Source organism: Dermacentor albipictus, chromosome 3 (assembly GCF_038994185.2).
Source record: "Dermacentor albipictus isolate Rhodes 1998 colony chromosome 3, USDA_Dalb.pri_finalv2, whole genome shotgun sequence".
Classification (NCBI taxonomy): Eukaryota; Metazoa; Arthropoda; class Arachnida; order Ixodida; family Ixodidae; genus Dermacentor; species Dermacentor albipictus.
The window spans coordinates 139,361,530-139,386,315 of NC_091823.1; the positions used below are offsets into that span (position 1 = coordinate 139,361,530).

The 24,786-nt window shown below is 45.5% G+C and overlaps 1 protein-coding gene across 11 annotated transcripts in view; it reads left to right on the plus strand.

The window, feature by feature from the left end:
* LOC135917740 (uncharacterized) overlaps positions 1–24,786 on the plus strand; it is a 224,577-nt gene that overhangs the window by 72,154 nt on the left and 127,637 nt on the right. For all 11 annotated transcript variants that reach the window (XM_070536093.1, XM_070536094.1, XM_070536095.1 and 8 more), the window contains one exon: positions 3,746–3,968. In XM_070536093.1, the coding sequence (XP_070392194.1) occupies positions 3,746–3,968 (223 nt within the window). The remainder of the gene's footprint in view (positions 1–3,745; positions 3,969–24,786) is intronic.

The following is a 24,786-nucleotide window of genomic DNA, read 5'->3' on the forward strand; positions in this document are numbered from 1 at the left end:
TATTATCTGCACTTTGTTCATTATAACAAGCTCTTATCTCCTCGTAGGGTAAAGGTGCTCCCACGCAAAAGTAGACTTGTTGGGTTTTGCGTGCTCAAACCACGATTTCACCAATTTTGACCACCAAGGTGTCCTTTACCATGCCCATCCGCCGTGGTTGCTCAGTGGCTATGGTGTTTTACAGGCCTCCATCCGGTGTTGTATCCATCTTATTAGATTTTATTGAATGTATGTTGGATTTTTGTACACAGCTTGGCACTCCCCTCATTGTAACGGGTGATTTTAATATTAACCTGCTTTCAATGAACCGATCCAAACAAGCGTTTCTGGATGTTTTTTTTTCGTTTGGCTACGAAAATGTTATTAATGTTCCAACCAGGGTGACGAACAATTCCGAAAGCCTACTTGACTTGTGTTTTACAACGCGATCAATTGAATTAATGTCGGGTGTCCTCATCTCTGATGTAAGCGATCACATGCCTATTTTCCTGTTTTTTACACGTGAGACGAAAGTGTACCAACAGCGCAAAAATAACACACACTCACAGTACAGATTGATAACCAAGAACACGATTGCTGATTTTGAAGCGTCAGTCAGCAAAGTGGAATGGTCCGAATTATACGCATTGACGGATCCTGTCAAGGCATTCACTCACTTTCTCGGCGTAATCAAAGACCTTTATCACAAAGCTTTCCCTCTAAGAGAATCTACAAGAAGCAAGAAATGCAGGAAACCATGGGTTGACACCACCCTTCTAAAACGCATGAAGGAACGTGATAGACTATTTGCTACTTTTATAAAGACAAGGCAACCAGAGTACTTATTGAACTACAAGAAGATCAGGAATAAATTGGGCCGTGATATAAAGCTGGCAAGAGAGAGGTACTATGAGAATAAGTTCACTCATATTCTTAATGATCCCAAAAAACTTTGGAAAACATTGAATGATCTGCTTCCGCACAGCGACCGTAATCCTGTTTTTGAAATTATGGATAAAGGCGTATCTTTCATAGGGACTGAGCTGGCCGATAAGTTTAATCAGCACTTCTTACAATGTGGCGCGTCTGATGCGTTTGATGCTGATAACCCAGGTTACAGGTCTTATATTCCATGTAGTATGAGCAGATCGCTATTTCTTGCACCAACAGATGAAGCTGAAATAAGTAGCTTATTTTTAAAGTTAAAGAATTCCAGAGCATGTGGTGTAGATGACATAAAGGCAGAACCAATAAAAGCTGTGGCGCTGCATATTTGTAAAGTGATGTCACACATATGCAATTTAATTTTGTGCACTGGCGCATTCCCCGATGAATTAAAGATTGCACGGGTATCGGTAATTTTTAAAGGGGGAGACAGGAATGACGTGAACAACTACAGACCGATTTCAGTTCTACCAATCTTTTCCAAAATAGTAGAGCAGGTCATTAACAGAAGAATTTTAAATTTCTGTACTCAAAATAATATTATAACAGAAAAGCAATACGGTTTCCGAAAACACCAATGTACTGAAATGGCGCTGCTAAAGATCAAAGAAAAAATAATAAGTAACTTTGAAGACAAGCTGTACACAATAGGAATATTTCTTGACTTTAAAAAGGCTTTCGATTCCATTAAACACGATATCTTGTTAAAAAAGCTAAGTGAGTACGGCATTAGGGGAACTGCTCTTAACCTAATCAAAAATTATTTAACTAACCGACTACAGTACACATACATTTGTCATTCCAAATCGGCATTGGGTGAAATCAAATACGGTGTTCCGCAGGGGTCCATCCTAGGGCCACTTCTCTTTTTATTATACATTAATGACATCACAAACGTGCCTCTAACACCTGACATAATCATGTATGCTGATGACACTAATATCTTCTTTTCTGGTGGAAACTTGCTTTCTCTCGAGGAAGAAGCAAATATTTGGCTCAGTAATCTTTCAGACAGGATTAGAGCCAATAAATTGAAATTAAACAATAAAAAGACAAAATACATTATTTTTCGGCCTCGTAACAAAGGTATTGACGATAGCTTAGTCTTACAATTTCGTGATGAAGCCATTATACGCTCTACGTGCCAGAGGTTCCTTGGTGCTACGTTTGAAGAAAACTTAAATTGGTCCAGTCATGTCGGCAACATTAAAACCAGCATTGCAAGATCCATCGGTGTTATTAATAAATTAAAACGTCTATTACCTTCTAGATTAAAAAAACAATTATACTATAGCCTAGTGCATTCGCGCCTGCAATATTGTTTATCTGTGTGCTGTACCACGACGAAAACTAACATCAATAGTTTACTAACCCCACAGAAACGCATGATTCGGGTAATTGAGAATGCGCCCTATAGAAGCCACTCCGCTCCTCTTTTCAACAAGAATTGTATTTTAACATTATAAAACCTTATTAACAAAAAAACAGCCATTGCAATATTAAAGAGGTAAGACTCAATGAAAGCGCCTTTTTTAAAAAATACCTCCCGAATGAACATAACTATAACACAAGGCAATTAATTTACAACAAGGGCAAGATCCGTACCAATTACGGCATGCAAAAGCAGGCATTCATAGTTGCAGATTTCTTGAATCATCACCCTGGCTTACTCATTATAGTAAATGAATCACCGTCCCTAAACATTTTCAAGAAAAAAGTGAACATGTATTTGCTGTCGCTTCAGGTATGACTGTTCATTCTTTTGTACACAAATCAAATTCAGTATTTCTGTTACATATTTCATGTACTTTTCATTTTTTTTGTGTATGCATCCACTTTGTGTACCGTGCTTACCCTGCGTGCTTGAGTGTTTTGTGCACTGGGAATGGGTCGGGGAAGGGGACTGACACTTAGGCATTCGTGCCTTTCTGTCAGTCTCTTTGACAGAGATTATTTGCATTTTTTTATTTCTGTCAAAATAAACATTCATTCATTATGCTGCTGAGCACGAGGCCGCGGGCTCGTATTCCGGCCACGGCGGCCGCATTTCGATGCGGAGAAATGCAAAAACACCCGTGTGCTTAGTAGGTGCACGTTAAAAAACCCCAGGTGGTCGAAATGTCCGAGGTCCCCCACTACGGCGTGCCTCATAATCAGAAAGTGGTTTTTGTGCGTAAAACCTCCTAATTTAATTCTTAATTTTTTACCGTGCCCCCACTGAACAGGACACGGGCGCTTTTGCATTCCGCCCCAGTCGAAATGCATCCGCCACTACCGGGACATGATCCCGCGACATCGTGCTTAAGCGCTGCGCCATATCCGCTAAGCCACCGCGGCGCGTTGTCAGACAGATGTAAAGGCGTCATCGGCCCACTTAGATACCGGAGTCTGGAAGGAGAAATAAAGCAATGGCGTCCCTATGCTGCAGCAATCTGCACTCGGATCGCAAACGACGGGGAGAGCCTAGTCTAGCTGGCGAGGCAGTACGCCAGTCCGCACCAAGCCTAAGCGGTGTAGCGGCCGCGGCCCTGGTTGACAGGCTCGCCGGCAGGGGGCTGCGGAAGGGGCGTTTTTTACTGGCCTGCATTGGTCACGTGCAGTTGGGCGTGTGCCGACGCTCAAAGCCAAAACCGACAGGTACAGCTGTCTGTACTGCTTAGTCTTCTATAAGCCTCAGCTGCTTGGCACCGCTACCGTCACGCATATTAAAGCGCAGAAACGAGTTTCAGCGCGTGGTGCGCGGACGTAGAGTGTGGAGTATGGCATGTGCCGCTAATTTTGGTACTGCGCGCATTCCCGCAATCACGTGTTTCCTTTGCAGAGGCACCGCTACCGAAGGGATCCCTGCTGTGCACACTAGGGGCTGGTTTCAAGAAGTCGAAGTACACGTTTCCCCCCGACGGACTCTGCACCATAATCACGTTCCACTCGGTGTACAAGGGCGATGACACATTGGCACCACCCTACAAGGAAGACTTTCAGTACTTCCTAGATACGTCTAAGCAGGCCAAGAAATCTGAATTTGGAATCGGCATCGCGCAAGAGTAAGTGCATTTACATCGATGGCAATTACTATAGAAGAGTTGCAGCTTGTTAGGTTTAGATAGATCGTAAACTCGTAAGGTTCCATTTAAATAAATAGGCAAGGAGAAATAATTGTACAGGGGAAACCTCGTACATATATTTTTTTTAGATTGCATTGTTTAAAAGAAGCTCAAACATACGGAGTGTCTGAATCAGATATTTATTAGGCCCTCACTTTTTTTCTAAAGTAATGTTAAGAGTTCTGAAATGTAAAAAAAGAATGTTCAAGTTTGATGTTCATAACAGTGTGATGAATCATTAAAGAAATGTGTCAATATTTTGTAAACTGCATGTAAAATGCATGTAATACGGACAAAATGGAACTGTTACGTAAACGTGTGAAATATAACGCAAATTTTTTAGAAGGTTGTACCTTTCCTAAACATTGAAATAATTGCGCTTAGGCCACAAATTCGCATATCGACTATGTTAGCTTTAGATGCTGTAAAAATGCCCATTTGAGAACTACGATTATCTTCTTTTTGAGAAGTTGCGCATGTGCGAACATATTGCTATATCTTTTTTTTGCTTACCTTTGCTTGGCAAGGTTTTCAAAAAAATGAAGATCCAGGCACTAAATTAATATTCCGCTTCCGCTTTTCAAGTAACCAGCAGATTTCTGTTTCTTTCAAGTTCAGTAATGTCTATTGAAATCGGACGAGCGATTGTCTCATAAATACACATCTGCACTCTTCATGTACTTGCATAGGGAAATCAGAGTTGGCCGCCAGCTCAAATTTCCTCTTAGAACTCATTGCGTGAGGAAATTCGGCTGTACTAATCCAAAATCGGCTACCTTTGTATACTGGACGAACAGATGTGAGGAGGTCGGTTTATGCTGGTTGGTTACAGGAATTATTTTACACGGTAAAACATGTACCGCGCAAGCTGGTTCATCGGTCAAGCAATGTTTGTGCAGTGACATCACTTTCATTTCTTAAATTCATCACATCACAGCAGGTGCACCTTTGACGTGCACCTGCTGTGACAAAATACACGTTACTTTCATAAATCTGTGTTTAACACAGCAGTTTCAAATTACAATTTGTAACAGCTGACAATAGACATCGGCGCACCAAAACAGCTGAAGATATTAAAAAGAGGCATTGTACCAGCTCTCCACAACAAAAACAGGGCGTCTACGCAAGGAACGCGCGTTCGAAAGCAGACTATGTACTCGACAATGAAAGCAAGATTGACAACGTCGAGTTGTACAATGCGTGTCTCAAATTTACCAGTTTGGCAAAATAGTGAAAACATCAATTTGCAGTTGAATATAACAAACCATTTCAGAGGACACATAACTATTTTTTTTATTTATTTATTTATTTCACCTTCAGGGTTTGTGCTCTACGGAGGGGACGGGCATATTACAGACGAAAACTGGAAAAGCAGCTGATACAATCACAATAAGAAGCATGAACAATCACCAGCCTAATACAAAAATGAACTTAAACGGTCGCATCCAAGATAAAGCAGAGTAATTTTATCATCTAAAACTAAAACAACAATAAAGAAATAACAGCAGAACAAATTCAATACAAATAATTAAGCATTATCAGGCATGTTATTCAAGAAATCCTTGAAGCGCGTTGTATCCGTGATACCTGTAGCTGCTCGTGGCAGCTGATTCCGTTCGGAGGTTGTTCTAGGTAAAAATTCATGTGAATAGGTTACAGTTCTACAATGAGGAACTTCAACTTTTTGGAGGTGGTCAATTCTAGATGAAATGAAAGGAGGGGATTTAAACATGAAATGATTGCGGAGATGATTGTTGTGATAGTAAATTTTGTGAAAAAGAGCGAGCCAGGCCATTGTATGCCAAAATGCAAGTTCTGGAAGGTTAAGTATTGACTTCATCATGGTAGCACTGGCTGTGCGGTCATAATTGGATAAGATGAAAGAAACGGAACGATTTTGGACTCTTTCAAGTTCGTTTATCGGTGTAGTACCACCGGGATCCCAGATAGATGATGCGTATTCAAGTGACGGACGAATGTAAGTTGTGTAGAGAATCTCTTTAAGCGACGGAGGTGCCATATAGAAGTTTCTTCGAAAGTACCCAAGTGATCGGCTAGCTTTGGGGACGACGTGCCTCACATGATGGTTCCATGATAGTTTACTACAAATGTTAACACCGAGATATTTGTGAGACGAAACAGGCTCAAGAGGCGTATTATCAAGATGATAGTATGGTGATGCTAATAAGGTGCGGGATACGCGCATTGATTTGCACTTCGAAATGTTCAATTCCATGTTCAACGTTTGACACCCGGAATGTATGGTATTTAAGTCGGTCTTGGTTATTTATTTTCTGATAAATTACAGTCATCCGCAAATAGGCAACTTTTTGATGAAATGTTATCGGTTAGGTAATTCATGAAAATTAAAAAAAAAGTAAGGGTCCCAATACAGACCCCTGTGGAGCGCCCGATAGCACTGGCTGGACGGGGGAAGCAACATTATTAGCCGAAACAAACAGACTACGATTAAAAAGGAATGCTCGAATCGAGTTTAGAACATTAGGATCTAGATTTAACTGGCCGAGATTAAAAAGTAGTAAGTGATGGCTAACCTTGTCAAATGCTTTGGAGTAATCTAAAAAAATAGTCTATTGTGAATCCAGACTTAAGTAAGTGACGCAGGCCGTTAGTAAAGACTACAAGCTGTGTTTCGCAAGAAAAATTTTTGCGGAAGCCATGTGGTGAGGGTGTAAAAAGCTGGTGCGACTCAAGAAAATTGACAAGGTGAGTGAAGGTAATGTGTTCAAAAACTTTACAGGGAACAGATGTGAGTGAAATTGGACGGGAATTTGATGGAGTGTGTGTTACCCCAGACTTGTGAACTGGCACAACCTTACCTATCAGCCAGTCTTCCGGAAGGCTAGATAGCTGCAGGAACTGTAAAAAAAATGCATGCCGAAATGATAGAGGAGTATTCAAAAGTATTTGTCAAGAATTTCGTGCTGATGCTGTCGACGCCACATGATGAGTTTTTCAGTTTCTCAATGACTGTACGAATACCCTCAGAAGTAATAAAGGTGGCGTCCTTGGGCAAGTAATGACGTAATGGCAAGGTATGTTGTGCATTGGTAACTACTGGGCGAGAAAAAGCCTTAACAAATGTATCATTTAGGACAGACGCGCATTCTTCGTCAGGCACTAGATGTTCTTCCGTTGTTAGCAAAGTCATTGCACTGCGCTCATTGCCCCGTATGACAATCTAAAATTGTCGAGTTACTTTTTAGCATATCTGGAAGGGTGCGATTCAAAAACAAAAATTTAGATCGTTTCATTTCAGATAAGTAAGCTGTGGTGGCAGATTTATAGGCTGACGAATCTTTATCCGACCTAGATTTCATAGCAGCGCGATAGAGCCTTTTCTTACGGTTAGAAAGACGGTTTATGTATCTGTTGCACCACGGGGCACTCGTATTCGAAAAAAACATTTTGATAGGAATGTATTTAAAGGTTAGTTCTGAAATTTTCGTTTTAAATAAGTCCCAGTTGCTTTGCACAGATCGTTCAAGGAAATTGGACAAAAACTCATCTAAACAGGAGCATAATTTCTTGTTAATTGCATCGAAATCCGCTTTTTTGTAGTCGCGTATTGTTTTGAGATGCTGTCGCGCTCGTGAGAAAGGCAGTGAAATCTTTGCCTGTATAATTTCATGATCGCCGATACCAGGCGTGTTAGACACACAAGATACAATTTCCGGCATTGATGTCAAAACAAGGTCAAGAAGTGAAGATGTATTATTTTTAACACGTGTAGGGAATTGAACCAGCTGTGTCAAACCGAAATCAAAGCAGATGTGAAAGAAATGGTCTGCTTCAGCGGAATTAGGCGATGAATATGAGTACGCATTTGATAACATGATGTTATGAAAATTGAAATCACCTAGCAGAATGAGTGGCGCTCCCGGGAACAAAATGTTTACGTGATTCAGGCAATCATGAAGGTCGTCGTGAAAACTGGAACACCCAAAAGGAGTGCGGTAACATACACCATTGACAATGTTTTTTTTTTAAATCCAGGTTGAGGCAACACCATGTTGCCTCCAAACTAGTCTTTATATAAACAGCGTAACTTTCAACTTCCATGTTTACAGCAAGAAGAACGCCACCGCCACATCGATTATACCTATCACAACAAAATATTTTGTATTTTCTTTCACAGTAAAACGTATCTTCGTTTGGTATTTTATCAGAAAGCCAAGTTTCGGTTAACGCGACAATATCAGCGTCAGAATCGTTGATTAATGCATACATTTGATCTTTTTTCTACAAAAAGCTGCGAACGTCAGTAGAGAGCACAATCAAGTGGCTATTGTTAGCGGAAGCGCCGCCACCCTTGGCGTTTTCCTAGCTTCCCGAGAAAGCCAGTGCGCGACCAGAGCGAAGGTGCCGCGGGGAGAACTTGGCGGCATTGGTTGCGTGTCTGGATGGTCCTATTTCATATACTGCCTCAGTACTGCAATTATAGCCGTAGCATGGGTCATTAGCAATCAATCTGTTATAGCACAGTTTGAAAGGGCAGTTCAGTTCTTTGGCGTAATTAGTAGCTTACTCTCTAATACGAAGAGTGTTGGCTGAAAAAATCTTCCCGCATTAACAATCTGCTTTCTTTGAGCATGTGACGCCTCGAAAAAACCGTTTCTTCTGTTTTGTAGGTGGAAAACTTTACTATAATAGGTCAAATTTTGTTGGTAGAAAGTCGCTCGATCCTATGCGCGCGCGCAATGGTATCGGCACTTAAGGTTATTTCGAGAGATTGGCGAAATAAAACACTTTCTTCTGTCTACTGCACCGTTTCAGAAGCGTTATCAACGATTCCAAAAAATACTAAATTGTCCCTCCGAGAACGATATTCTGCTTCATCAAGACGCACGCGCAACCTAAGCGCCTCGCTTTCCAGCAGCTCAGTTAGTTTACGCGTTGTTGTTAATTCGCACTGTACATCATCCAAAATAGATGTCCGCTTTTTGACAGATTCTAGGCGCGTATCTAGGGTAGAAATATCTTTAGTAAGTGATTGTGGCAGACTCTTAAGCTCTAAGATGTCGCTTGACATCGTCATCTGTGCAGCTTCAATGCGAATTCAACGTCCATGCATGTCCTTCATTAATTTGTGCATCTCCGTAAGCTGATCATTCATGGGACCCGAATTCCGTTCGACATCGCCGCATATCAACAGCAGTAATTTACACAAAGGCATTAACAAGGCTTCTAGGCATGGAAGCACCCCGATACAGTGGTGGTATTGGGCGGCAAACAGTGCAAACAGTGAAAATACTCGCCGTGGGCACGGCACAAGGAGCAGACATGCATTGTTACTTCTATAACAGTGAACGGGGCGATCGTTTCTCACCTGCACAAGAAACCGAAACGGCTGTTTCAGACGCATGTTCACGATGTCCGCGCCGCGCCCGCTGGCGAAGATCCGTGATGCTTCTTCTTTTATAGCATTGTCGCAAGGCAACATTGCCGATGGTGGCGCTGAAAATCTGTCGATGCCAGTATCGCCGTCGCGCATGACCATGTCCGGAGTTGATCTCGTCAAGGAAACGAGCCAGTGCATCTGCTGCTCCATCACTCTCATCACGGAATTATTGACTCGTGGTTCAGTTGACGTCGAAGCGCCTTTGACGAAAAGAACGTCCTGCACAAGAAACAGAAAGGGATGTTTCAGACGCATGTTCACGATGCCCGCGTCGTGCCCACTCTTGCACTGGCCTCGGCGTCCACAGTGAAAGTACATTGAATATGCCCCGCAGAGCGTCTCCGCCCCAATCCAGTTCAATCTCCTAATGAGATAAAAGCAGCGCGGGCTTTCACTCTCCCTCTGTAAACGTTGGCTCCCCCTACGCGGCGCTGTACTAGGAGGCGCCCTCCAAAGACCCTCCCCGCGCGTCTCTCTTCAACGCAAACTAAGCGGTGAGAGCCCAAAGCGTGAAGCTATCGGCGTTTGGCATTCTTTGTCGGCATCGCAGATCGCTTCGAGGTACGGTCCACGTGGCGGTGCCGCCGACCGAGTATGTTTGGTCACGGTTCACAGTGGCTCGATGCGCATGGATAAGGCGCTGACGGGCAATAATGTAATGATGAAACGTCATTAGCGCACCTGTTTGCCGACGTACCGTGACCCCTTACTAACGTACGGCGATGCACTCAAGATGTGCCGTTCGCATACATTCAGGCCAAACAAAGACCGCGCCGTGAAATGTACGACCTAGTCGACAAGAAATCCCGCCACCGTCTAGTAGACGTTGAAGTAACATGCCTGTTTGGTTTACTAGAATTGATATGAATGGAGATTGAAGTGAGGCACACCAACGGAAGTACGAGTTTGTACGTTTATTTTCCCATATGATAAACACACCCACAAACATTTCACTTGTAGATATTGCGAACAACTATCACACACGTCCTTGCTCAACATCTCCTTCACTGGCACCTGCATAAAACGCATCACTTCATTGGTCAGACACACTGTTTTATTCCATAACACTTTTGTCGTCATTCATAGATTCACATTATTCTCCGCTGTTCTTAATCAGCACAAGCACCATCCTGCGATTAGTGAAGTAGTTAGGTATATAACCTATTCGGTCCACGACGAATTCTGCCCCCCTTCCAACGAAGCCCTAAAAAAGCCGAAAGCCAAAATACTTAGGCATACATATATCTACGAGTTTAAGCTGGTCGAACTATGTTAAAAAATATGCCAAACTGCGGAAAAGAAGCTTTGGTTCTTGCGATGGAAATTGCAGTTAGCCTCACAGTCAGTAAAACTAACAGCTTATTTAACGTACGTTCGACCCACGTTAGAACATGCCAGTATAATCAGGGACCCCTATCAGTCAGGGTTAATTGACAGACTGGAAATAGTTCAACGTCGAACAACAAGGTTAATTCTATCGCGCTATTCTCGCACAGATTCAGTCTCCGAAATGCGCGGTTTACTGAACTTGCCCACACTCGCTGAACGCAGGCGCATAGCTATGTTAAAGCTATTTTTTCTTCTCACAAAAACATGCATTCAATATCAACAGCGAACAGTATTTGATAGCAAAACAAGGTAGAACACTACGGAAAAGCATATGTAATACTTTTCAAATACCTCAGATGCACATTAACGCTTACGCATTTTCCTTCTTCCCAAGAACCATTAAAGAATGGAATGAATTACCGGTGTTAACGCGAGAAAGCATCAGTGCGGCAGAATTTGAGAAAAACTTAAAGCAACATTGAAAGATGTACGCATGCATACTTGCTCACCCTTTCTTCTTTTTAAGGGGGGGGGGGGGATGGTGTATAACCTTTTTTATTAACACTGCATCTATAGTCATATTGATCGGAGTAGCTGCAGAATATTTCGCTTATGTATCTTCTTTGTTCTCTTAAGTTCCCCTATTAAAGCACTATTCATGTACTGCCTTAGTGATGTACTGCACTAGTTCCCGAAATACTTCTATTGACTTGTTTTATTTTTGTGCTATATGTATTCTTGTAATACCATGTATTGTACTAATTGTTGAAGTGCTGCTTTGACCCACTCTGTAACGGCCGACAGGCCAACAGTATGAGTAAATAAAAAAAGAAAAGTAAGAGAAAACAGTCCTACGCAGTTACCTACTGGGTGGTGGCTCGTTAAGGTCTGATTCTAGTTTCAGGCCAAACGAGTCTTCCATTCTTGCCTGAAAGGTACTTTCTTTGCGATTGAAATCACCCACAAGAAACGCAGGCAGACTTTCATTCGTGGAAACACACTTGAATACGACGGTGATGCCGTCTTGAATGGCCACATAGGGTTCTTTACGGCTCTTTACATACGCCTCAATGCATGTCGCCTAGCGGAGCGATCGACGCCTAGCGCCATCTGTGGGAGAAATTACGCTCGTGTGATTAGTTTATTTTGCCCATCTTTTCCGATATATTTTGTCAAGACAAATCGTTGGGTACAGGTACTCTTTATATACGTATAACCCTTCTCGAGTAACAAACCCCTGAAGATAGCTGGGAAACCGGAATTTCCGTCGTTTGGGGAGTCAAGGTGGGCCTAGAATTCGCCTTGCGATGCGATCTCTGTGCGTTTAAATCAGTAATTCTATATATACAATGGTTATCTATTATTTCATCGTGGAGTTACGCATATACCACCACCATAGGGTTTTCTATAGTGGAACGAATATATATATATATATATATATATATATATATATATATATATATATATATATATATATATATATATATATATATATTCTGAAGGTGTTTATTTGGGAGAGCTCGGAGTAGCGCACCGTCGACGGGCAGGGCACTCACAGCTTCCAAGTACGAGAGCCGTTGCTGAGCATGAGCGCTGGACCCACTAGAGTTTAAAGCCAGTAGCACTGAACCCACTAGCGTCTCTCTTCGCTACAATCACTCCCCGGGAGCGAGAAGGGAGCCGTGTCCGGCGACCTAACAGCTCGTCACGATGAGCGGGTCGTAGTAACGCTTTAAACGGTCGACATGGACAATGTCTCGTCCACGGCGGCGCATGTCTGCAGATGGCTCAACTGGTTCGATGACATAGTTCACAGGGGAAGCGCGTTCGAGAACACGATAAGGGCCTTCATACTTAGGGACCAGTTTCGATTATAGGACAGGGGCAGTTAAAGGGACTGAGAGCCACACGAGTGCTCCCGGATCCAAGGTGACCGGGGCAGTGACGTCACTGCGAGTGCTCCTCTGGCGCTCTTGATCATCGGAAGTAAACGCCCGTGCGAGGTCGCGACACTCTTCTGCATGTCTGACCGTGGCACAAATAGGGACGCACTCGGTTGCATCCGGCCGGTACGGAAGAATGGTGTCGAACGTGTACGAAGGGTGTCGACCATACAGCAAGAAATAGGGTGAAAATCCAGTGGCGCTCTGCGTAGCGGTATTATACACGTATGTGACGAATGGCAGAATGGCGTCCCAGTTCATGTGGTCGGAGGCAACGTACATTGAAAGCATTCGCCGAGCGTACGGTTGAAGCGTTCTGTGAAGCCATTCGTTTGAGGGTGGTACGCCGTAGTCGTACGGTGAACAACGTGGCACTCTTTGAGAATCGCATCATTTACTTCCGACAGGAAGACGCGTGTGCGATCGCTGAGCAATTCTTGAGGTGGACTATGCCGCAGGATGAATCGGCGAAGCAGGAATGATGCAACATCACACGCTGTAGCTTCTTGGAGAGCGGCTGTTTCAGCGTATCGTGCAAGGTGATCTACTGCCAGAATGGCCCAGCGGTTACCAGCCGACGTCAGGTGAAATGGCGCACACAAATCGATGCCAACGCGCCCGAACGGCCGGGTAGGGCAGGGTAGAGGCTGCAGACCAGCTGGCGAGCGGTGGGGTGAAGATTTTTATCGCTGGCAGTCGGGGCATGAGCGAACAACTTTTGAATGTAGTTCTACATTTCTCGCAAGTTGTAGCGTCGTCGGAGGCGCTGGTAGGTTTTGAAAAGTCCCAGTGTGAGCACACAGTGGATCAGAGTGGAACGATGCGCAGATTTCAGAACGCAGGCTTCGAGGTACAACTAATAACCACTGGCGGCCGTCAGAGGTGTAATTGCGTCGGTGAAGCAGGTCGTCGCGAATGGCGAAATGGCGAGCTTGACGGCGCAATGCACGAGTGGTTGGCTGCGATGACGGATAAGCAAGGCAGCCTATGATGCAGGCAATCCAGGGGTCCTTGCGCTGCTCAGAAGCGATGATACCAATGTCTACGGAAGAAAAGTTAAGCTGGGATATTGCGCAGCAGGCATTCTCATCTGGCAAGGGGGAACGTGAGAGGGCGTCAGCATCAGCATGCTGGCGTCCATTGCGGTACAGTACGCGGATAGCACAATCCTGTAAGTGAAGCGCTCAGCGGGCGAGACGGGCGGAGGGATCCTTCAATGACGACAGCCAGCATAGTGCATGGTAGTCCATGACGACATCAAATTGGAGACCATACAAATAGGGTCGGAACTTGGTAAGCGCCCAGATGAACGCCAGACATTCTTTTTCCGTGACGGTGTAATTGGTCTCGGCTTTAGTAAGCATACGGCTTGCATATGCCACAACATAATCAGGAAACGCTTCTTTGCGCTGCGCTAAGACAGCGCCAAGGCCAACACCGCTGGCATCTGCGTGTAGCTCTATACGTGCCGTTGGGTCGTAGTTGCGCAAAATGGGAGGAGACGTCAGCAAACGACGAAGTTTAGGGAATACCTCGTCGCACTCGAACTACCCCGAATGGAGAGGTCCGTTGCTGCCAAGGAGCTTCGTCAGGGGTGATATGACGGCGGCAAAATAGCGAATGAAGCGCCTGAAGTAGGAACACAAACCTACAAAGCTGCGCAGTTCTTTGACGGACGTCGGTTTAGGAAATTCAGCTATGGCACGAAGTTTGGCTGGATCGGGGAGGATTCCATCCTTCGAGACGACATAACCTAGTATCGTGAGCTGCCGCGCTTCAAATCGGCACTTCTTTAGGTTCAGTTGAAGGCCAGTGTTCGCTAAGCACGTCAAAACACGCAGTAGGCGTTGAAGATGCGTGGTGAAGTCAGAGGCAAAAACAACAACGTCGTCAAGATGACATAAGCACGTGTGCCACTTGAAACCGCGGAGAACTGTGTTCATCATGCGTTCAAAGGTTGCTGGCGCATTACAAAGTCCAAACGGCATGACGTTAAATTCGTATAAGCCGTCGGGTGTGACAAAGGCTGCCTCCGGGCTATCGACGTCAGCCATGGGTACTTGCCAATAGCCGGAGCGTAAATCTATAGATGAAAAGAATTCTGCTCCTTGTACGCTATCGATGGCGTCATCGATTCGCGGCGGCGGGTATACATATTTGCGAGTGATCTTGTTCAGGCGCCAGTAGTCTGCACAAAACCGTACCGAGCCGTCTTTTTTCGTAACAAGGACGACAGAGGATGCCCATGGACTGTTGGAGGGTCGGATCACTTCGCGGTGAAGCATATCGTCCACTTGCTCATTAATCACACGACGTTTTGTGGCAGAGACGCGATATGGTCGTTGCCACAATGGCGGTTGGGAGCCAGTGTCAATATGGTGAGTGACAGAAGACACCCGGCCCAAGGAAGGTTGCCCGACATCAAAAGAACGAAATTCTTCTAAGATGCGCAGAAGCCGCGAACGCTGAGGTGGGGTGAGGTCATCGGCCATAGATGAATCGAACACACCTGTGGGCAAAGGGTTGGACGTAGAGAGAGAAACCGAGCGTGTTGTAACTGGCGCACGACGTGTCTTCGGGAACATCCGTAATTTGTACGGCGTCGATCACTTCCACGTGGCCAAGACATTCGCCTTGAAGCAGCATCACAGGGTATGAGAAGCGGTTACAGACAAAAATAGCTGTGGAGCCCTGTTTCGCGTTCACAGTCGCAAGAGGCAGCAGCAGACGTTTTCGAGTATAAAAGCGGGCCGACGGAGAAAGTAGTGTGATGGCGACAGAGAGGCTGCTGCAATGCATTGATACAATCACTGACGAGTTAGGAGGAACGTTGGTGTCGTGCCTGACCAGTAGTTTGTTTGCAATAGAAGCCATTATCGGCAATCGTCATATCTGAGATCGGCGACAGTTCTAGTTCGGCCCGCGCGCAATGAATCACGGCATCGTGGCGGGCGAGAAAGTCCCACCCCAGGATAACTTCGTGGGAGCACGAGGAAATCACAATAATTTCGATGGCGTATACAACGTCCTCGATGAAAACACGAGCGGTGCACGCCGCAATAGGGAGAATACGCTGTGCGCCTGCTGTGCGGACGGCGAATCCAGCAATGGGCGTTGTATTTGAAGGAAGCGACAAAGCTTTGCGTCCGTAACTGATACAGCGGCTCCGGCATCCACGAGGGCATATGTGCGCACACCGTCAACTCACACGTCTATCACATTGGTCGGGCTACGTTGAGGACTGCCGCGTTTCGACGGCGTCGCAGCCCTTGCCTCATGGACTGCGACGATTAGTTTTCCTCATCCCATGCTTCGGGATAAGGCCGCATCGGTGATGGGGAGCGTCGGTGTGGAGAAGTTGAGCAGCGGATGTTGGCGGACCGGCGGAATGGTGGTGACACAGCCCGAGGTTCGTCGTCGTAATAAGGGCGCGGAGAACCCGCCTTAGAACTTGGCACATATGGTGTAGCGCTAGGCGGCTGCACGTGACTACAGTGGCGTGCGTTGTGGCTTGTATAGCCGCACGCAAAACATATCGGTCGATTGTCCGCTGTACGCCACCGAGTCGTTGCGGGAGGTCCCATCCATGTCGAAGGACGCGTTGGACGTGGTGGCTGGTGAAGTGATTGCATAGCAGGCTGTTGTCGGGGCATAGCGAGGTCTTCGGCATACGTGAGTGGTCCCCGTTGAGGGAGTTGTAGAGGCTCGGTGACGACTTCCGCGTAGCTGAGTGGCACAGCCGTCGGGATCTGTTGGGGCTTGGCCATGACTTCGGCGTAGATGTGAGGCGAAGCCGCAGCAACACGCTGGTGGTGCTCAGGCACCTCGTGCAGTTCTTGCGCTATGACGTGGCGAAGCGGAGGCGCAAAACTTGGCGTAGGCACGTGTACCGACTGCAGCTGTGCAAAATCCATCAACGAGAGTTGCCGGGCAACTTCCTCGCGGACGAACGCATTCATTTCTGCGAGCAACACTGCCTGGTTGGACATGGCAGCCAAACGAGCGAGGTGTTCGTCACGCGGTAGAGATCGACGGGTCAGTGACCGTTGCCTGCGGAGTTCTTCATAGCTCTGGCACAGTGTGACAATTTCAGCCACAGAGCGTGGACTTTCGGCGAGCAACATGTTAAAGGCGTCGTCTTCTATGCCCTTCGGGATGTTTCGGAATCGATCAGACTCCTCCATGGTCGAATCGACTTTCCTGCATAGGTCCAGGACATCTTCAATATAACTGGTGAATGTTTTTCCTGCCTGTTGAGCTCGTTCTCGCAAACGTTGCTAGGCAGGCAGCTTGCGAACAGCAGGGCGACCAAATACATCGGCGGGGGAAGTCCTAAATCCCGACTATGTCTGGAACTCTGCTTGATGGTTGTTATACCACAGGCTGGCCACTGCAACGAGTTAGAAGAGAACATGGCTCAGTATGGCCGCTTCGTCCCACTTGTTAAGGTCGCCTACCCTGTCGTACGCCGTGAGGCATTCGTCCACGTCAGTGTCGTCCCCTCCAGTGTAGAGAAGATAGCGGACATCACTAGGCAGACGGAGGAGTACGCGACGCAGCTGGCCAGACAGGGGTGGCAACAGTTTAGCAACTCGCTGAACGGGACCCTAAGTACGGCCAAAACGTGGCGCATCCTCAAGGCCCTAATGGACCCTAGCAAGAACAAGTCCGAAAGCGGCAAATCGATCCAAAGACTGGTCCACCAGTACGAAGGTCCCGAAGAGCAGCTCCTGAAAGAAGTCCGAGAAAAATGCTACGGGAAAGACCAAATCGAAGGTTACAAAGGAGATTATCTCGGTGAGGAAAACCCGAAAATGGACCGACCCATCACAAGAGAGGAGGTCACCGAGGCCGTGAGAGCGGCCACCAAGAATACAGCGGCGGGAGCGGACAAGATTCGAAACTCGCTCATAAGAAACCTAAGCGACGAGGCAGTCGATCAGCTGACGTCGTACCTCAACACGCTCTGGCAAGAGGGGAAGGTACCGGCGGAATGGAAACACGCCATCGTGGTCATGATACCCAAGCCGGGCAAGAAACTACAGATCGAGAATCTCAGGCCGATCTCGCTTACGTCGTGCCTGGGAGAACTGTATGAGAGAATAGTCACCAGAAGGATCCAGCAGCACCTGGAGAACGGGAGGTGGTACCCTGACAGCATGTATGGCTTCAGGGCCAACCTATCGACGCAGGACGTCCTCCTGCAACTCAAAGAGGAGGTACTCGACACAATGCCTAAGGCGGGTGAAAACGTTGTGATGGCGCTCGACATCAAAGGCGCCTTCGACAACGTCAGCCATGCGGCCATAATGGCGGGCCTCAATAACACCAACTGCGGAAGGAAAGTACACGACTACGTCAAGGACTTCCTAACCGACAGAACGGCAACGGTAGGACTGGGTGAGTTGAGGAGCGACACCTTCTCCACACCGTGTAAACGCACACCCCAAGGCTCCGTGATATCGCCCGTGTTATTTAATGTGGCGATGATCGGCCTGGCAAAACGACTCGGCGAGATTCAGGGCATCCAACACGCGATGTACGCGGACGACGTCACGGTTTGGGTCACGCAAGGTTCACTGGGAGAAAAACAAGAGAAGCTACAAGAGGCTGCACGCTGTGTCGAACAGTACACCAGAGAGAGGGGACTGGTATGCTCCACAGAAAAATCCGAATTACTGAGAGTAGGTAGACACCCCACCCAAGCAACGCTGGAAGTAACGCTTGATGGTCAAAACATCCCGGAAAAGAATATGATCAAAATCCTGGGCATGTGGCTACAGGGCAGCAGAAAATGCAGCCACACCATCAGCCTGCTGAGCAAAGTGACGGAGCAGGTGGGCCGGATGAACAGCAGGGTCTCCCAAAAAAGATACGGCATGAAAGAGGAAGACACACTCAAACTCGTCGGCAGCCTGGTCGTCAGCCGAGTCATCTACTCTCTACCGTACCACGCGATGACCAAAGGAGAGAGGGAACAGGCGGACACGATAATCAGGAAAGCATACAAGACGGCTCTCCATCTGCCGAAAAACACTTCAAACGAAAAACTACTCCAACTGGGCATCAGCAACACTTTCAGCGAACTGGCGGAAGCCCTGCTTGAAACGCAAAGAGCCAGACTTAAAAGCACCCCTGCAGGGAGAGCGCTCCTGACTAGGCTGGGACGGGACACGAGTGGACACGTAGATAGATACGCAGACGTGCCCGACTGCTTATATATATATATATATATATGTGTGTGTGTGTGTGTGTGTGTGCGTGTGTGTGTGTGTTATAGCACTCCCGTAGCGGGACGGTTGTACTGCCTCGTTACAGGATCGATGTTTGTGGAGTGAGTATGGGAACAAATAATTTTAGAGTCCGCCATCTCGGCCATGAGGTCACACCAAGAGCGGCCACTTTGATTTTCAAAACCAAAACTATGGCGCCATTTCTTCCCATGATCACGTTCCCATATCACGTTCCACATCTATCCGCCATATTGGACCATTGCATCATCATCATTCGTACCTGAATTTGGTCGCCATCTTCTATTAGAGGTTTCAAAACTATGCCGCCATCATTGATTATAACATCATAAACACATGATTCACTTACCACGTCATCACTTGCAGCAGAATTTTGACGCCCTCATGGATTATGACGTCACAGACACGTGACGCCAACAATCAAGAATTGGGTTGCCATTGATTCACTATAGGCCGCCTTCTTGGATTTATCAGTGACGTCATAATTTGGCTGCCATCTGTGATATATCAGTGACCTCACCAATCAATCACCAATTCTAAGTACTAATGACGTTACCAATCAATCACCAATCGGGTTATATCACTTTATTGTGAGGGTCGCCATCTTGAATTGCTCGAACTTTTCTCAATTTCACGCCCAAGGGAAGTGGTAGCAGACCCCAAGAAATCAATTTAGATTGGATTGTAAAACTTTATTTGTCATACAGATGTAGGGAAGGCGTTAAGCCTTCCCACCTAGGTGACGGCCAGGAGTCCTTGGACCCTAGCGGTGGTTTCGGCCAGTCGGACCGTCGTCAGTTGAATCTCCGGATCGGAGCTGAGTAATAAGGCCTCCCATCGTTTTAAATACTTTATTCTTCCCTCAGAGGGAGCCTGTGGGCATTCCCGCAGAATGTGATTAAGATTTGGTTTGGAAACGAGTTGGTTTGCAGGCCACGCCCAGTGGAGGCCTGGCTCTTGTTCAAGGATATATCAGCCGGAGGATATTTAACCCGCCCTAGTCTTTAGTGTTGTGTGATCTCTCTGTAACACACTAAGTGGTCCCGCCCCGTGAAGCCTTCGGCTAGCCCACCAGCTCGGAATGTAAGTCCTTGAGCTAATTCGTGGGCCGCCTCGTTCCCAGCGAGGGAGGCGTGCGCGGTTGCCCAGATTATTTCAATATTCCTGCTATCTCTGCAGGTCTGCAGGATTGTATTCACCTCGGGAGAAATTCTGCCTCTAGCAAAGTTCAGCTTTAGAGTCGACCTTAGAGTCACTGACTATAATTTTGGCTGAAGTACTCGTAATTGCAAGTGCTATGGCAGATTCTTCTCCAATCTGAGAGCAATCCGTTGGAACTGTGCCACTGGCTATCAATCTAGTTTCAGCTCTCGCGACAGCTATGGCCATGCGGCCGCTGCCATAGTCTGCAGCATCAACTTAGAGCACGTCCTTGGAGTTTTGGAACGCTTCTCAAGAGCCTCGGTCCGTTTCTCTCTGCGTTCCTTGCGATGGATTGGGTGCATGTGTTGAGGTAGTGGTGCGATTATTAGTCGGTTCCACACGCTTCGCGGCAGGTTGACTTTGATGCCTTCTTGCCCCTCATAGTTTATGCCTAGCCTAGCTAGGATTTTCCTGCCCGTAGGGCTTCCCGCAAGTCTCTCATGCTGCGAGATCTTCACTGCTTCAATATCTCCTCAAGAGTGTTGTGGAGCCCTAGAGCTAAAAGCTTTCCATTTACAGAGCGGATGGGAAGCCCCAGCGCCTGTCTGATATTGTCTTAACCTAACCTTCGCAGTGGAAGTCATTGAAGAAGGAGCGGAAGCAATACGAAGGGGTTTTTCCACTCCTTCATCCACCGAAGCTTTCATTTCTTGCGCTCTTTTGTGAAACAATTGCCTTAAATTGTATGGTGGCTATGTCAAAACGTAAACGCATCACAAGTCTTGACCCACAGTAGGCGCATCCTAGTAAACACAATTCTTTCACATCCGATCAAAACTGCTCTCTTCATCGGAAAATATACTCACTGTAGAGTTTACAACCACAAATTTTCTAGCTTCAATTATTTGTTGAATGGTAAACCGTGTACACGCCCCACTGTAAGCTTTCCGCATATGAGAGCACATGGTGAGTGTAAGAATTGTTGCCTGAATTTTCTGAGGTACAGTTTATCCGTTGATCCGCAGTTGATCCCAGCATAGTGCAGGATGTAGAAGTGATAGGTACGGTAATGGGCAGTGATCATAGGTTAGTGCGGCCTACGATTCACCTCAATTTGAAGAGAGAAAGAGCAAAACTGGTCAAGAAGAAACAGGTCAACCTAGAGGAGGTAAGGGTAAAAGCAGACAAATTCAGGCTCGCACTTGCAAACAAATACGCAGCCTTAGAACAGAGAGATGATGATGACATAGGGCTAATGAATGAAGGCGTAACTAGGTTGGCTTCATAGGCAGAGCTTGAAGTGGGAGGCAAGTCACCAAGGCAACCAGTAAAGAAGCTCTCCCGAGTAACAAAGTACCCAATAAAGAAACGACAAAAAATGAAACTGTCCAACTCAAGATATCAGATAGTATTCGTGGAACTGTCAAAACTCAACAAGCCGACAATAAGTGATATTGGAAACTGTAACGTGAGAAAGACAGAAGCCGTAAAAATGGACGCAGCCTGAAATCAGTTATAAAGAATCTTGGCTTACGACAAACCAAGACGTATGCACTAAAACATAAGCAGGGTAAAATAATCAGCAATCTCAAAGACACAGTAAAAGCTGCGGAAGAATTCTATACTGACCTGTACAATACCCAGAGGAGTCAGGATACCTGTATTAGAAACAGCAAAAAACAGGATACAGAAACTCCTCCTATAACCTGCGATGAGGTCAGAAGGGCGTTGCAAGCTATTGAAACGAGGAAAAGCGGCAGGAGAAGATGGATTAAGAGTCGATTTAATCCAAGATGGAGGAAACATAATGCTTGGAAAACTAGCGGCCCTTTATACGAAGTGTCTATCGACTGCAAGGTTCCGAGAAAACTGGAAAACTGCAAATATTATACTAATCTACAACAAAGGAAGACGTTAGAGAATTGATAGTATATAAAATATTTACCCCAAATAATCTCCAATTGAATAAGGGCAACACTGGACTTTAGTCAACCATGGGAACACGCTGGCTTCCGGAAGGGATAGTCTACAATGGATCACATCCATGTCATTAATCAGGTTCTTGAGAAATCCGCAGAGTATAATAAGCCTCTCTATAAGGCTTTCATAGATTACGAAAAAGGCATTTGGTTCAGTAGGGATACCAACAGTCATAGCGGCATTACTTATTAAAGGAGTACAGAACGCTTATGTAAATAACTTGGAAAACATCTACAGAGGTTCTACAGCTACCTTAATTCTATACAAAAAAAGCAGCAAGATACCTATTAAGAAAGGCGTCAGTCAAGGAGATACAATCTCTCCAATGCTATTCACTGCGTCCTTGGAAGAAGTATTCAAGCAATTAAACTGGGAAGGCTTAGGAGTAAAGATCGACGGGGAATATCTCGGCAACCTTTGGTTACCCGATGACATTGTTCTATTCAGCTGCAATGCAGACGAATTACAAATAATGATTGAGGACCTTAACAGAGAGAGTGTAAAAATGGTATTGAAGAATAATATGCAGAAGACAAAGATAGTGAAGAATAGCCGGGCAAAGGAACAAGAGTTCAGGATCGCCAGTCAGCCTCTAGAGTCTGTGAAGGAGTACGTTTACCTAAGTCAATTTATCACAGGGAACGCTCATCATTCATAGGAAATTCACAGAAGAATAAAAATGGGTTGATCGCATACCGCAGACACTGCCAGCTCCTGAATGGAAGCTTACCAGTATCATTGAAAAAGAAAGTGTACAATCAGAGCATTTTACCAGTGCTGACAGGTGGGGCAGAGACTTCGAGACTCACAAAAAAGCTTCAAACCAAATTAAGGACCACGCAAACAGCGATTCAACGAAGACTGCTATGCATAACGTTAAGAGATGAAAAGAGAACGATTTGGATGAGAGAGCAAATGGTGTAAGACGATGTTCCAATTCACACCAAGAGAAAAAAAAATGGAGCTGCGCAGGTCACGCAATGCGCAGGTTAGATAACCGTGGCACCATCAGGGTTACAGAATGGGTACTAAGAGAAGCGAAACGCAATAGATGACGACAACACACTAAATCGAGCGATAAAACTACGAAATTCTCGGGCGCTAGTTGGGATCGGTTGGCGGAGGACAAGGGAAATAGGAGATCGGAGGGAGAGGCCTTCGTCCTACAGTGGAAAAAAAAACAGGCTGATGATGATTTTGATGATGATCCATTGAGCAGCCTGGTAGAACATACTGGTGACGAAAGGTAATTGCTTTTCTCCGCAAATGCTTTTTGAGTAGGCGAAGCCAATTTCTAAAGGATGTGTTCTTTTGTCTTGCAAGAGCCAGATGTAATTTTAGGAGCCGGAAATACGTCATGGTTACCTTGCGTCATTTTATTTTCGCATGTGGGTCTCGGCGATCAGTCCAGCACTTTAAACCGAGCTAAACAGGCCTTTTAAGGACTTCGGCCTCCCTTGACACATCACGCCTGAAAACTATGCTTCATTAGAGTGGTCCTAAAATGTGGTCCATCGTCCATATTCACTGCTTTGCACTGCTTTTACAGCGCGCGTCCAAGAATTACGTACACAATGAATCGGTAACGGCAATGTCGGTAACGGCAATCGGTAACGGCAACGGCGACTCTGCATTTCGTCCTTTACACAATATATCCTAAGATGGCGCTTGCTGTCATCAGGAGGGATTTGGAGGTTGTTGAATCGAGCAGAATAGCTGTTGCCTCCTATCACTGCTATTGTAATAATTTATTTATTTACCCACAGGGTGATTCGGCATTAGATGGGGAGTCGGTTATAGAACAAATAGGAAGGAAATAAATCACAAGCTTATACACAATATTTGCTTATTATACAATGTTAGCTCAAAGTATGATAAATGCAGTAATAGAACATGATATATAAAACTAGCAATAAACAAGAAAAAAGGAAAGGACCACCAGCAGTTCCTACAAATACTTGCTATTATGCAGTGTTACCTTGTGATTTTCAAAATTTCCGTTGTTGTTAATGGAAACAAAGTTAGAAGCAAGTTCATTCCAATCTTTGCATTCCAATCTCATTCCAATATATTTTTCACGTGTTTTAACCACATTTGCTGCTTTCCTATCTATTAAAAAGATATTCAGAGAAAACCGTGACGACCGTGTTATCCCTTCAACATTCACTGTAAGTGAATAGAGATGTAAGGGCATGAGAAATGAAAAAGTAATTTTGGGTAAAAACAGCATTTTGCAGTTTTTTTCAAGGACACATCACCAAGGAAAGAACAAAGGGCCCAAATTTAGCCACTAAAATGCATTGACGTAAGTTATGTGGAAATAGCGTGAAAATAAAGTGTCAATTCGCTAGTGCAAAAATCTAGGCGAAAGAACATTTTATCAAGCTTGTGCAAACTTTTTGATGGTGATAGTGCACAGCAAGTCCATTAAGGCGGCCGGTAGTGGCTTAAGCAGACGTCATGAATTTCGACAACCATTAGTACAAACCAACATAAAATGCTTTTATTGAAGGGCTACATTGCCTTGTGAATGAACGAAATGCTTTACTCAGAAAGTTTAAGAACTTATCGGGTGCCAAAACTGCCCAAATACAAGAGAAAAAAAAATTGTTGGCGCAGCACTTATGTCAGCATCACTGAGTGTCCGACTAATTATTTTGGAACGAAAGACATTTTTAGTCTACATTTCC